General features: G+C 51.3%; 5 protein-coding genes across 5 annotated transcripts; 4 read left to right on the forward strand and 1 right to left on the reverse strand.

Annotated features, from left to right (window-relative positions):
- Window positions 1-1,998: 1,998 nt before the first annotated feature.
- On the forward strand, window positions 1,999-3,682 carry flbD (putative MYB family conidiophore development protein FlbD). The gene has a single exon (XM_073723878.1). It carries the CDS (start codon window positions 2,391-2,393, stop codon window positions 3,312-3,314), a length of 924 nt encoding a protein of 307 aa, XP_073586239.1. The 5' UTR covers window positions 1,999-2,390; the 3' UTR covers window positions 3,315-3,682.
- Window positions 3,683-5,406: 1,724 nt separating this feature from the next.
- Window positions 5,407-6,758, forward strand: BDW74DRAFT_149330 (uncharacterized protein). The gene is made up of 2 exons (XM_073723880.1): window positions 5,407-6,598; window positions 6,653-6,758. The coding sequence occupies exon 1, from the start codon at window positions 5,504-5,506 to the stop codon at window positions 6,062-6,064; it is 561 nt and encodes a 186-aa protein (XP_073586240.1). The 5' UTR covers window positions 5,407-5,503; the 3' UTR covers window positions 6,065-6,598; window positions 6,653-6,758.
- A 3,106-nt stretch (window positions 6,759-9,864) lies between these two features.
- Window positions 9,865-10,896, reverse strand: BDW74DRAFT_149333 (60S ribosomal protein eL29). Its single transcript, XM_073723881.1, has 4 exons — window positions 10,844-10,896; window positions 10,692-10,743; window positions 10,418-10,520; window positions 9,865-10,344 (listed from the first exon to the last, which is right to left on the reverse strand). Exons 1-4 carry the CDS (start codon window positions 10,848-10,850, stop codon window positions 10,309-10,311), a joined length of 198 nt encoding a protein of 65 aa, XP_073586241.1. The 5' UTR covers window positions 10,851-10,896; the 3' UTR covers window positions 9,865-10,308.
- Window positions 10,897-11,557: 661 nt separating this feature from the next.
- BDW74DRAFT_125422 (F1F0 ATP synthase subunit delta) lies at window positions 11,558-12,650 on the forward strand. Its single transcript, XM_073722149.1, has 6 exons — window positions 11,558-11,807; window positions 11,880-11,902; window positions 11,987-12,117; window positions 12,218-12,306; window positions 12,371-12,460; window positions 12,521-12,650. Exons 1-6 carry the CDS (start codon window positions 11,673-11,675, stop codon window positions 12,551-12,553), a joined length of 501 nt encoding a protein of 166 aa, XP_073586242.1. The 5' UTR covers window positions 11,558-11,672; the 3' UTR covers window positions 12,554-12,650.
- Window positions 12,528-14,543, forward strand: BDW74DRAFT_125440 (uncharacterized protein). The gene has a single exon (XM_073722151.1). The coding sequence runs from the start codon at window positions 12,917-12,919 to the stop codon at window positions 14,306-14,308; it is 1,392 nt and encodes a 463-aa protein (XP_073586243.1). The 5' UTR covers window positions 12,528-12,916; the 3' UTR covers window positions 14,309-14,543.
- Window position 14,544: the final 1 nt, after the last annotated feature.

A 14,544-nucleotide genomic window follows, 5' to 3' on the forward strand; every position in this document is an offset into this window, starting at 1 on the left:
GGCGGATCAGCCACAAATGCGATCTGTCAGATACAGCCGGAGTTTGTGTCCGGTCCCTGCAGAGTGCAGAACAAGCGGTATACTGAGTAGAGGGTAGACTCCTTGCACGGCCTAAAGTCGACTTTGGATGCGTTGACTATTGAGTAGCACAACCTTTCAGTCACCATACTTTGAATCGGGTTTAAGCAGAGCCATGCTGGATGCCGAATGAGAACCAATAGTCATGGTCGGATGGCTGCCTCATTTCCTGGATCCTTGCAGATTAGGTATCGGGTCTGAAGCTATAATAGTAATACAACAGGCTGGAATCATAGAGAGACAAAGACATCATCATATCCTCGTCCATAACATTGTATAGTGGTATAGGATATGAGCGTTGTCGATCATCGCTCAAGCGGGCTAAACGTCGCAGGCAGATGATTTGGAATAAAAAGGGAGTTAAATCAGGCGCTAATTTAGCGTTCTTGCCAATCATGATCTTCGCAAAACGGTTTCTATCTGAGGGACAAGAACGCCATGCGGAGGCAGCATCTGGCGAAAAGGAGATTCTCATCGGATGGTGGCTGGCTGACTGCCTGATCCTCGCCTATATGATTCAGGTAAACATTGCGGAGCACTTAATTAATATCTAGGAAGACTCCTTTCGCACCATAGCTTTGAGAAGTCAATGCACGAAAGATCTGTCATTCTCGGGTGCTCCACTTGTCTGGCTTCGCCTCGGTCTATTCTGGCTTCCATCTTCTCAGACTCCAGAGGCCTCACTTTGAATAAACTCCTTCGCAAATTCTCCGTCCCTCAATTACTTGCAACTCCGTCTATATACTCCGTCCATGTGCTAAAGTCTATAAGAAAGTCTATACGATAGTTTGTGTGCCACCACCAAAGAACAGCCGGAATCCTTATTCCGAGCACTATATACCATACCCACCAGGATGGCCCTGCCAGTGCCCCAACTCCAACTCCAACTCCCCTACTTCATGACCACATTCCCGTTTAGGCTTACCCACACCGTTTCTGCCGCCCGGTTTTCTGTCAGGGCCTGTCTTCCGCAGCGCATTGGCCAATCTCCCCTGCCTAGCTCGAGGATCGCTGAATCGCCAATATGGGTGCCATCTTGGAGCTGTTCGCTCTGATCGCGGTTAATTTATGCTTTGCCCAATGGTAGCTGGCATGTCGCAGTTTCGTGCCCGGCGCCTTGGACAATTGCTTTCTTAGTAACTTCTTGCTTCCCCTGAGCCTGGCTCCACTGATCCTTCGTTGATCGGCCTACCCATACTGATGGGACTGACGAGCATCTCGCCTACTCGGCATGCCCGAATAGACCTTGTATAAACACTTTAGTTGTGTATATAGATAGTGCAAATAGAGTGAGCTGACAATGGACCAGGAATACGCCCTGCGCCCTTACTCCAAGTCTAACCTGGAGAGTACAGTGCATGTCAGCTCAGTTGTTTCACATAAGTGGAAACAGAGCAAGATGCAACAGGATCTTCTGATCTTACCGCTTCGCGATAAGTGGCAAATCTCCCCACGATCTGGAAACGCCAGCGCCTCAAAGGACAGACAGGAGGAGTCTTTTTCTTTTTCCTGCATGGGCTGGCTAGCATCACCACTCTCTGCAAGCGTCACGATGAAGCTCTTCTTTGGAAGTGGCTGACAGGGTATGGGTCCGATACCCAAAGGAGATACTGCACGATCATCACGATGCCCTGCAGTCGAGTCCATGGACATAACCCCCATGTCTGCATGTACGCAGTAATTGAAAATGACAATAATGGCTTCATAGTCATGATTTCATGCGGCCATTGTATGTGACCGACTTGGATGGCTCTGTGTCTCCTGAGTGGGCCCGATAGATTACTTACAGATACCGAGGCGTATTCTAAATTAGAAAATCCCAATAAAAAATTAATTAAAATAAATCCAGATCGATCGACCTTAGTATGGAGGCTACTTTGTCCCTTTTTGGCCTTTTATTATTCCATTAATTATTCCTCCGACAACTGTCAGCTCCAAGATCTTGGATCAGATCTTCTCTCATAGCGTGCTCGACGGGTGGAGCTGCATCCATTGCTCTCTGACTCGTCTCTCTCCTGGTCGTCATTACTTTTGCTCTTATACCTTAGTGTCCCTCCTCTCAGTATATCTACCTCCCACACCTCTCCCATCCAGAGTCTCCCATTCACATCAACAATCCCAAATCGACTTGACTCTCAGCACATCTATTCTCAATTGACTTGACTCAGTATCCGATCAAGTCTTACTTCCGGATCATCGGCACTCCCCCACTACACAGCCCGCCACGTTCTTCATCTCAACCACCCCCGCCTCAAGCCTTCGCGGTGTCTCACACTCTACCTCAACACAACCAAACACACACTCGACACACAATGGCCCCAACACACCGCCGTGGACCTTGGGTTCCTGAGGAAGACCAGCTACTCCTCCAGTTAGTCCGCGAACAGGGTCCCAACAACAACTGGGTTCGCATCTCTCAACACATGCATTACCGCTCCCCTAAACAATGCCGAGAGCGATACCACCAAAACCTCAAGCCGTCATTGAACCGCGACCCCATCTCCGCGGAAGAGGGACTTGCGATTGAACAAATGGTCAACGAAATGGGCAGGTGCTGGGCAGAGATTGCACGACGACTAGGGAACCGCAGCGACAACGCCGTCAAGAATTGGTGGAACGGCAACATGAACCGCAAGAAGAGAGGTCTCCCACACAGCATCAGCGGCTCCCCTCACTCAAGGACGTCCAACGGCCGCATTGAAGCTCCATACCACCGCGCCTCCCTTGGGGGCAGCCCGATCTTGCGCTCTCGATTCCCCTCCATTTCCTACGACAGACCCTATACCTCATGGACCTCCAGGTCTTCTGCCTCTTCTCGCCGCGAATCTTTCTCCACTTCCTCATCCTTTTCCCGACAACTTACTCCGATCTACACACTTCCTGCGCTCAACCGGCCCGTCGAGGCGCCCTTGACTTCGCCTGCCTTTTCAGATACCTCCAACGCCCCGCCGTCCATGGTCTCCGATAACAACTCAATCTCGTCTGCTTCGCCCCGCACTCTTCCCTCGCCGCAGCTCCTCCCTCTGCCAGTGGACACCCGCTATCAGTACGGAGAACTGCCTAGGCCGCAAATTTCAGATGACCTTTACTTCTCCAGCTTCCCTGGAAAATCTACGGGGATCTTCTCGGAGCCGAAACCCAGGTGGGCCGCTGAGCAGCAGTCCTACTGGCTCTCCGAGGAGAAGATGGAGTCCCGACGAGACTCGCGGATGGGTCTCGACAACCTCCTGAACTGAACGATCGCACGACTCTTCTCTTTGTCATCATACCTTAATACTGTATTTTATTTACTCTACGATGTTCTGGCAGCGTCCTCTGTACATGTCTATGTCCGACCCTTTGTCTCTCGTTTTCCTTTGTTGACTTTCCTTTGTACATCTATATCTTTTCTTCGGGTTGATCCTATGGCATTTTCTGGAATGGTTGTCAAAAGCATGATTTGTTTTGAGTTGATAGAGGTGTGGAGCGAGATACTGGCATTGGTTTCAGCGTTCTGTCCTGGATTTACTAATACCCCATGGTTGTTGTTTTCATTTACCAGGATTCAGGAATATATAATACTCTAATGGTATCACTACGAACACAATATTTGTTGACTTCTAAACTGTATCCGATTACTTCCGCCACATTGATTGTATTGTATCATCAGCTGCAAACGGCATTGGATGGTTATGGCTGGTAACACGGCATCGTTGAGTGCATATACGAGCAGATCTAATTTCGGTGGTGGCTGGCTGGCTTCACCCTCACTCCGCATTTACTCCGTAGCTAGCCTACTTCTCTTTTCCTCCCCGCCTTTCCCCTTCACACACAGGATCGTGAACAACGCAAGGGGTGCGAATGTGGACCGTGGACTACCACCTTGAACAAGCAGAAGAAAGGACAGAGATAGTGGAGGATCGGAAGGAAAAGCCATGCATGGGTGTGGAAGGCTCCTTCCTCTTACGGCGCCAATGAGGTACGGCGACAGCTCTCCTGGGGCATTGAATCGATGGATCTATTTCCAACACAGCCGATGAACGAACGTTCCCATCTGCACCTAACCCTGTCTTAACTTGAGTTTACCAAGGCTTGCAGCGACTGGAGGCTGGAGGCCCGTTCATGCAGGATCGGGTCGAATCGAGGGGAGGAGAGGGGTCCATCTTCCCCGAACTGCCTTGCTCTGACTCGAGATTGCTTATCGAGATGACCAAAGTGACATCAGCATCCCTGTCAGTGAGATCACGTCCATGGTCATCAGAGTAATGTTCCGACGGTCCCTTCTTTTGCCTATCTCCCCTCCTTCGGCGTCAGGAAGTATGTGGTGTTCGCAGCAAATGGCTAACAGGCTCCGATCCTGCTTTCTAGATTGGTCGGACACGCTAGCCTCGTCGGATGATCACGATCTACCTGTCAAGTAGCAGCTCCAATCCTGCCCTCTGTGTTTACAGCCGTGGATTGGAGGGACCCGGCGAATCGGTCATCGTCGGAAAAAGCAATGAGTGCAGGCAAACTTTTATGGCCAGCGCCAGAGCTCACACGATTCACAGCCAACAGAACACGAGCAACCGGCACCGTAAGGCTCGCGCTATAGCGGATGCAATAAGGTCTGCTGTTTATTCCTCTCGACGCAATACCTGCCCGAATACTCTTAGTCTCACCCTAGGTTACAACTATCTCTGACAGTTCGTCAGAGGACTCGCCTCGCGCCGGCTCCGCTGCACCCCAAAAGTGCAAAGCAGGAAGAGCCCTGGGCTAAAGTTGCCCGTTGGCCATCCTTCAGCCATCATCTAGCCTGACTCGAGTTCAGACCCGAGATCGAGTGGCTAATCGCCACTGCGCTTCCGAACGGAAGAGTTAAGGTGATGCACCCTCTCACACCGTTGCCGGGACGTCTTTGGACCACCGAATTCGATAGTCTTGCTGGCTTGCATCAGCGCCGATCGATGGATCATGGGCCGTTGTGGATTGCTGCTTGACGGCCAGTCGACTTTGCCTTTACTAGGATCGCGAGGGCTCAGGAGTCCTATCCTTGTCGTGAGTCGTGACTTCAACAGCTGGACTTCTCCGCAGGGCTCCCTAAGTCTGTGACTGTGGATTCAGACCTAGACCGAGCACGGGCCCAGCCAGGAGAAAGTTGGGGATGGCGAGTCATGTCGAGACTCTCGACCGGACCAAGCTGTCCCGACAGTAGTGAACCTGCAGGATTCGCTCAAAGTTAAAGATACTTTGTTTAAGGGCGGCAAAACAAAGGGGTTCAGACCGAAAAGACGAGGCATGGCTGGACAAAGAACAATCTTGCAACTACTAGCAGGCCCCACGGTTCAGGAAAAGGTTCCGGATCGAGTTGTTGGCTCCGGCGCTTCCCTACTGAGATCCGACCCTGCCGTTATCCCATCTCAACGTCTCTGGAGTCCGAACAACTGTCATACCCTTAAAATTGTAGATGTCTGGAGACCGCATCCTTCTAAGCGCCTGCGATGGATCCCAACCTACATGCATCGTCAGAAAAGCTCAGTCTGACCGTTTCTTATCATCACCGTGCAGATTCACGGGACAGCGGCAAAACGTCCATGCTCAGATACCCACTCGTTTAATGCAGAAATCTCGTCGCATAAATAGACTGGGCGCCGATCTTGGTCGTTTCTTTCCTGGCGTCCGATCTGATTTGAAATACCGCGCTTTAAGCGCCTGCACGGTGCACTCGGTGCACACATCATCTGCGTGGCGAGCTCATCTCCTTCCCTCCTTTTACTCGATCTCCTGTATGATTGCTGGAAAGGAAAACATGCCAGCCTCACTTGCTTCAGCGATAGCGGCACTGACGTGTAGGTCCTGGCCTAATTCCGACCTGCTTTACGCTGTAAGAAGGTGTGCAGCTGGAGCCCTTGTGGAGCCGACACACCGGATCCAAAATTTGAAGTATAACGTCCTAGTTATGCTGATCGGAACTATCGAGCGTTGCTTCTATTCAGGTCCCTTAGACCTGGGTAGCTTGCGTGGCTAGAACCCGGCCATAGTCTTTTCAGAAGCAGCAGCTCCAGGCTGGCAGAGACAAATCTAGCCCGGACGGAGTAACCTCATAGTCGTTAGATCTCCGATGAACGTTGAGGCCGTTTCGATCCAAGAAAGTCTATCCAGGCTTTACTGGTCCCATCCACTGTCCACTGTCCACAGATCTGGCGTGCACGATTCCGCTTTAGGGAAACGCACACTTCGACTGGTAAGAGACTTCTCCAATTGGAGCTGTGATCTGGCAATGATCCTTGCCCAGCGAACCATGGTTTATGACCCTGCTGTGGAGCACACGACAAGGTTTGGAGTCTCGGATATGAAACGGTTGCTTGGTGCCGCCGTTCGAATTCGGGTCGTATACGGATGTCGGCTGTAGGAGATTGAGTGCGAAGTTTGGGGGCAGAGTTATTTCTGGCCTGCGGCTGGTTTGAGCCTATTTTGGGCTCTAGTAATATATTTGGATTGTCGATGGGACGGCTAACTGTAATCTCGTGCGTCCGCAGTATCACCGAGAATTCTACGGAGTATGGAGTAGAATTTCAAGTCAGTGCAAATCGACCATGCTAAGGAGTATGCTTACAAGCTTGCACTGTACCGGCACGTCCATACACCCTCTGGCGTGCATATACGGGGTAATAGAGGCCCACCTGTCTTAATAGTTACCCTCTCTGACCATGGTCCCTAGCATGGCTAACAGAACATGTGGATGTTGCTATCTGTAGGGCGGAGGAGACTGTAGATACTGAGTCCAGCCATGGACAACCTGCAGAATCCAAGGTTCAGGTAACGTCACAGTGAGCCGGTCCGGTCAACCGAGATCGTCTTCAACCATGCAATTGATTTGACTTTGCTTCTTCACGCAATCCCACCAGCATGGAACCTCGGCTGCGGTATTTTTCATGCAATCCCATCCCCGATGCTCCATACTGTCGCCCACTCTGAGGGGTTTTGGAAATCTGTGATACGCTCATACAGAGTCTTTTGAGTTTGTCTTCCATGGCTTGACTTGGCAGGGTGGACCCTAACCCCCTTCTGCTGGATATTATTGGTCGACGGGCAATCTCGGGCTTTGCAATAACGATGGAGCTAGTGCATATTGAGCTAGTGTACCCGCAGGCCGGTCCGCTTGTGATCAGCGAATCGAGCTCGACGATTGAAGCGGAAATTCTCAGTTGTATTTGTATTTCTAGCGGTATTGTTCGTTTCTGACCGTGGCCCGACTTCGACTGTCTTTGCATATGGAGACTATATAGAAGCCATTCGGCGCTTCAATTAAGAATAGCAGGCATCAAAGGAATGGCTCAGCAATCACAAGACGTGCGACCGTAGTAGCACAGACTTCCTCCTCCGAGCATCACCGAGTTTAGGGGTTGCACAGGAGTCCGCCACTCCAGCTCTTTGCATCCAGGCTGGATTTCAATAATGCTGAACCCTTTGAGTATGGTCTGCGAGCTTCCAGTCAGGCAGGCGAATATGACCCCCCGGCCTGTGCTCACCCCGCATCTGACTTGCGTTTGTTTACTCTTCCATCAAGCAAGTGCTGTGGACTACCCCGGCACGTACCGTACCTTAGCGAGCAGGATCCCAATATGCAGTTACTCATTCAACGTCGCCATGCCAAATCCATACTAATATGGGAGGCCGACGAGGCCAAAGCACGAACCATTGAGTGTTTTGGACTGGGCACCACGTGTGTCCGCCACTCATGTGCACGCCTGCCGTTGCACCGGCGCTTGCCTCTTTGTTTCTTCGCCCGGAGCTTGTACTTTCAGGTCCCACGACATGCGATAACTCCCCCGCTACTGAACTCAGAGTAGCCAGTTGGTACTACGTTAGAACCATGCTCTGGTTCCGACTCTCTGGGCTCGCCGTTTTGCTCGGTCGGTCTGGTTGGTGATCATTTGATTGCTGATCCGGCACTTGGCGGTTGGCGTCAGCATCAGTGGTTTCTTTTTTTGAACCTCTTTCCTTTTTCTTCATCGTCCTCTTTGGACTTAGAATCGGTTGCTTCTGGTACCGGTGCGGAGACGACTCGCGGGTTACTTACTCTTACTGGGAGCAGAAAGGATGATACAACCCTTGTCCTTCGGCTTCGCCTACTCCGTACTTCACTGAAAGATGCTACCAACGGTCGACAATTCTCAACACCATGCTTCCTAGGTCACCTTTGGGCCTAGGCCATGGTCGCGTCAATACTTCCATTGACGGATCGCGATGTGATTTGGTGAGGCGAGATTCGATAGAAGGAGACATGGTTTCTTGCTTGGACATGGTCTCATCCTTCCGTACAGATACCCATGCCTTCTCAGCCGGAGTGAAGATTCCGCTCCCTGGGGTCCAGTCAAGGATAGAGGTCATGTCAGACTCATCCAGGAGCCATCAATATGTCCCGAGTCCAGTCGCTTCCACCGTCTCAACTCCCGAGACCTAAAAGCACGCCCATATTGCTCTTCTCCGCGAACCACCGGGTATCCATGCCTACCTATCTGCATTTGCTATGTCGACAGACAATACTCCGTATTCGCCTACGCAGTCTGCTCCTGCGCACTCGCACATTCTTATGCGGTCGTTACGTCAATCGAATCTATTAATGAAGGGTCCAAACGCCAGTTTTTGCTTCTGCCGCCACGGAAGCACAGGGCTGACCGGGTTCCGGTATTGCTTTCGTGCCGGACCAAGCGGAGCGGCCGCTTGCACAAACAGCTCCTGCGTCGGGATTCAGAATTACGGCCCTTCATGTATGTATACTTGCTTTTCCCTGGCGCTCGGGGCCCGTCGGCCTCACTCTTCCCGACCCGGCGAGTCAGAGCCAGCCAGTCCTGGCATGCCTGATCCGATGGTGTGGTGAGCTGTGGGGTATACACTTGTTATTGATGCAGTTGCCAGCCTTGGATCCGAGCCTCGGAATGTTGTAGCTTGCAACGAACCTCAGATAAAAGGTATGAGCCCGGCCTTCCACGGCGGAGATCTACCACATCTTCCCTGCTAATATAGCCTGGCTTCTCCGGCTCCGGCTCCGACTCGGAGAATCACGGGTTTACGGACTGACAAAAATTTGTCTGATTGGCCTGGGGTACATTGTCCAGCTGCAGATGTAGCGGAGTGTGGCCGTTGGGGACTAAATCCCGCGTACGTGCGTTGCATATGCACTCCCGAGTTGTTGTTCCCCGAAGCGATGGAGGGCGGGCGCGTTTTGTCTGCCCCATATTGACCATGGTTCCATGTTCAGAGGTAGGTTTTATTGGGCGGGGTGCATACTCTGCGTGCTGCATGGTCATGGCATCCGTCCCAGCAATCCGCGTTGGCGATTCTCTGCTTGGGCTCGCACACTGAAATAGTAAGGACTCGGTATCCGTCAATAATTTTGTGTAGAGAGGCTACCGGCACATGGGTAGAGGGTCCAGGAGCTTGTTATTAGCGACAGAAATATATTGCACTGGAAACAGCATCTAAGCAGTTTGCTTGGGTCGATTGCCTATCTGGCACTAAGCTGATGGCGTGGACTGGTCCGGCGGTTAGTTGGGCAGGGTAAAGAAGGCAGGAAGATGTTATTACGCACCAATTATGCTCGTAGACTGTTGCTGGCAGCAAACTTCCTGGACTCTATCCTGTGTTGGTGGTTTATAGGCAGTATATGTATTTGTACGGAGTACTGAGTTTCATTTTAGGATTCGCGAGATGGAGTCTGCGTCCCTTCTGATGGGCGAACTTTGATGAGTAGACATGCTGCGCAAGCACGTAGCTAGTTAGTAGCTAGTTAGTAGCAATCAATGATGACTGAAACATATAAACTGCTAGAAAACCAAATGTCATTGAGAAGGCTACTCCTATCTAGCCTACGAAGGATGTAGCCCTCCGTCCATGCACCTCATCGCCATGGGAGAGGAGAGAGGTGTTTGGTAAATAGAAGGGCATGGGATCTTTTCTCGGCACGTTATAAAATCCTTCAGCAAGCGCGCATTAGAGATAAGCACGAAGCTGTACACACATATGCCTGGTTGTGGTTCCTCGAGACACCGCAACGGAGAACCAAAAACAACGGGGTGGAGAGCGTCACGGAATCGAGTCCATTTGGTTTGTTTATATGACAAAACCGGGGGTCGTTCGACAGACGTTCTTGGGAGGGATGGAATGGGACGGTCGGGTTCATTGCATTTGCATTGCACGTGAAAAAGATGAAGGAAATCACCAGCTCAAATCGCTTTCATTTTCGTCTTGACTTCTATATTAGATGACTTAAGCGATCTCGCGCTTGCCCTCCTTGCGCTCCTTCTGTAGGGCCGTTAGCAGGTGTTCGAGCTCGATACGGAGAACCGATGGTTGTATAGACGGTATTTCAACGTACCAGGGCCTTAGCGGTACCGTGAAGAGCGTGACGGTGGTTGCGACGGAACTTGGGGTCGACACCCTTGAGGGAGGGGTAACGGTTGGTCTTGGGCTTCTTGATACTGTTGGCGAAAAATTATTAGCGATTGAATCCCTTCTTGCTGACGTCGTGTTCTGCGGTGTTGGCGGAATGAATATTGCCGGATCGTAGATATCGCTCAACTGCCCCATACAATATCCATTCCATGGACGAACGCTGGTTTAATGGGGTAGAAAAATCGGATCGTACGCACCCGTTACGGTGAGCCTTCTGGCTGTTGTGGTGCTGAGAGGCGTTCTTGGACTCTAAAGGACAGAAATGTTAGCTATCGCTTCGCCAACTCGGCGGCCGCGCCGGCATTATTTCGAGCGCAAAAAAATCAGCATGATCTGGACGCAAACGTACTGGCCATCTTGACAGATTCGTCGCGACTGAAAGACGGTTGACGTGAGTTGGCGGGTGAGGTTATCCAGCTGAGGAAAAGGCAGACAGACCCAAATGAGGGTCGGCTAGGGCTCGGCGGTCAGTTTGTGTGGGATTTCGCTTACCGAGCATGGCTAGCGTCTACTCAACCATGACCCCAAGTATCTATCTATTGACTCTGGGGAAGGTCTCTACAAGCACGGGGAATATCAAAGCTGCTTATTCAAGGCTATACCGTACCTTCATTTCCCGCAGATGGTACTTGTATCTCTGCTGGAGAATAATGGAAGCGTTTTCTCGACGCGGAGCAACCCTGCACGTGATCTATAGATGTCGATACCCATCAGTATTGGCTGGTTTCATTGCTTTTCCCAGTCCTTCATCGAAACTCTGGAGGGCTCAAGGAAAGATAAAATAACGAGAATTGGACCCGAGTTTTTGTTGAATAGCCATCAAGTATATCCCATAGAGACTCAGCGACTCTGGAGGCATATTCGGAGGACCATTGAGCAACGATGAGAGTCGCTGAGCATAATCGCTCACTGGTACTGTAGTCAGCAGCTTCGCAATAAGTTTGAGAGCCCCATTCGGAGTAGTTCTCTGCAGGCTGGATGACAGACTTGAGAAGGTCATTATTCCAACTGTAGTCAAAAGTATACGGAGAACTCCCTTGTCGGTGTTTACTGCCAGTCACGTGCGCGAACGGCGCTAGGGAACAACCGGCATCCGAACGTCGACCTTTGCAACTCGCAACTCCAAGTTCTAAGTGGGAGACCGTCCATCACCACCTTTCCCAACCTCCAATTGCAAGATGATGACCCCTCTTCGCTTCGCCCGCTCTGCCCTCCGGGCTCGTCCCGCCGCTTTCCGCGTGCCTCTCCAGCGCAGAGGCTACGCCGAGGCCGTCAACGACAAGATCAAGCTTTCCCTTGCGCTCCCTCACCAGGTACGGCTCCGCCCGGTGAACTTTATACGATATCTTGAAAGGGCTTTGAGCTAACAATGACTTGAAAAATAGAGCATCTTCAGGTCGACCGACGTGTATGTCACCTTACCGCCCACGTTGGGTCACGCACTGCCGGCCTCGCTCACCCTTCCATCGCGCCCTTACTGACCTCCGTCCAGTGTCCAGGTCAACATCCCCGCTGAGTCCGGAGAGATGGGTGTTCTCGCCAACCACGTCCCCTCTATCGAGCAGCTCAAGCCCGGTCTCGTCGAGATTATTGAGGAGGGTGGTGGTAGCAAGAAGTTTTTCCGTACGTCCGACTGCCGACACAGACCACGCTCTGTCGGATATATGCTTGAATCGGCGTTGCGTTTGCGATCCGTGATATCACTAACATGTCGTTTGCACAGTGTCTGGCGGTTTCGCCGTTGTCCAGCCCGACTCCCAGCTGACTATCAACGCTGTTGAGGGTTTCCCCCTTGAGGACTTCAGCGCCGAGGTAAGCCTGTTCGCATCTGGATTATTCAAGTGGCAGGGCTCACTAATCATTTTCACTCTTTTAGAACGTCCGCGCCCAGATTGCCGAGGCCCAGAAGATTGCCGGCGGCAACGGCAGCGAGCAGGACATTGCTGAGGCCAAGATTGAGCTTGAGGTAAGTCGATGATTCCAAAGAAACAGAGCCATTGGTTCGTCTTATCTAACTTTTATATAGGTTCTGGAGACCCTGCAGGCTCACCTGAAATAGATTCTTGATGTACATATCCACTCGCGCCCGCAACCCTGAACCTGTAGAATTATAACAATTCCCTACCACTTTTCTGGCACGTTGCGGTACCTACAATAACAAAGTCCCTGCCCTGCTCGCGAACAGGCGATTGAGCGACTAACCTGGGGGTACTTGCTTAATTCCTAGAGTTGGGTTGTTCCTTCCTTCATGTTGCCACTAACTCAAATTTCCCCCAACATTCAGTGCAGCCCACATAGCTTCGAGCTTCATCCGCTTTGACTCTAATTGACAGATTGAACAGTTTGTTTCTAGGATATTGATTGGCTCCACATTCGACCACCCACTTTGCGAAATAACCAAGCATCAATTCAACGCAGCATCATGGCGGAAGAGCTACCAACAAATCCGCCGACCTCGTTTTCGCACGACTTGGGGTTGCTTGGGGACGAAGAGGAGGAGGATTACCTTCATGGTTACCTTCTCGAAAGTCCTCGGAGATGGAACATAAAGAGCACGCATCCGGAACAACAGGCGCCTACCTCGCCATCCTTTATCCAGAACCGTCCCCACACACTTGACCGTTTCAGTGAAGACGACGACTATAAGAGCTTCCTCTTTACATTTCCCAGGCTATACTCGGATTTGGCATTGGAGAGAGACCCATTCTTCGAGGGTCGCGGGATGCCGTTGAACCCCCATAATACACCAATATCTCAAAGCGGTCGTCAATCTGAGATCGGATCCATTGGAAAGGACAAGCGGAATGTGCTGTCGCCTGCCAAGTCTGACAAGTACGCTACACACCAATTGAGTGAAGTAGCCGCACCGGGCGACATTCCACTTACATCTCTATTCAATGGCCGTGAAACAGCATGGAAACCCCCCAAGCCACCCAAGCCACCCTTTCTAGCCGATATCGACATTCCAACTGGGGCAGAAAACATCCAGCCGTCCCTGCAAGTGGTGCCGCCTAAGAGGGCTGAGGACAGACGGCCTGTGCCAGAACCGCCTTATCGATCACTGCCTTCACGGGTTACTAGTAGGAATTTCGGCCAAACCGTCGAGCCCGCGGCCACTGGGCAACCGCCAAAACATCATCCGACCCGGCCAAAGCAACCATGGGAAACAAGGAGTATCGTCCCTGGCCGCTACTTTCCTCGACCTTTCGCGAGTCAGGAGCTGGAGATCCTCGGTATACCGCTGAACAATCCCAGCATGCCATTTCCCGCCCCGATACCGACTATAGGCAAACTTCCTCTGCGTCGTGGTATCATTAATTTCGACTGGAAGCTAGCAGACCAGTACCCGGCAGAAACCGACGCCACCGTGGAGACAAATCAACTCACGGTCCTCCAACGATTGCAGAACACTTTGAGGCGCATCTCACAAAATATACTCTCACCCAGACAGCTCATGAGAACTGCCATACACCACTTTACGCCGTGGAAGCTGGTTGCGTCCAAACAGAACCCGATCGTACGGACAACGATTATCATTCCGTTCGCTTCAAGGAGCGAGGTACCCCCTGTCGACCAAGACCAGGTCTCGATCTCAGGACTCGTTGACGGAGCATACGTACTTCGATTGCATTTCATTTTTCCCTTGCTTTTCGCTCAGCACACCACAGCCTTTGCAGCCGTTCTTCGCAAATGCATGCGCTCCAAAATCACCTTAATGGCGATTTCTATTGTGCGCTGCCTTACTATTATCATTATATGGTGGCTACTTCTCATCTTCCGCGTCGAGGTTGCGGTGGAGATAAGGCAGGTATAAGAGGAGGCAGTCGAATGATGTATGAGGCCGGGTCAAGCAGGTACATTGTCAGGAGAGAGACTGCCACATCTTATTCGTTACTGAAGTTACGTTTGAAGTGATACCAGTGTAGGATATTGGCTGAATTTTATTCAAGTACCGCGAAGCATAAATCAACGACGGATCCACGAACATATGAAACGACGGATCCAGGCCGTAGCACAAAGCAGAAGCAAACTATGTAACCATTCCATCAT

The sequence above is a fragment of the Aspergillus multicolor genome, assembly GCF_047715735.1.
Source record: "Aspergillus multicolor strain CBS 133.54 unplaced genomic scaffold BDW74scaffold_6, whole genome shotgun sequence".
NCBI lineage: Eukaryota > Fungi > Ascomycota > Eurotiomycetes > Eurotiales > Aspergillaceae > Aspergillus > Aspergillus multicolor.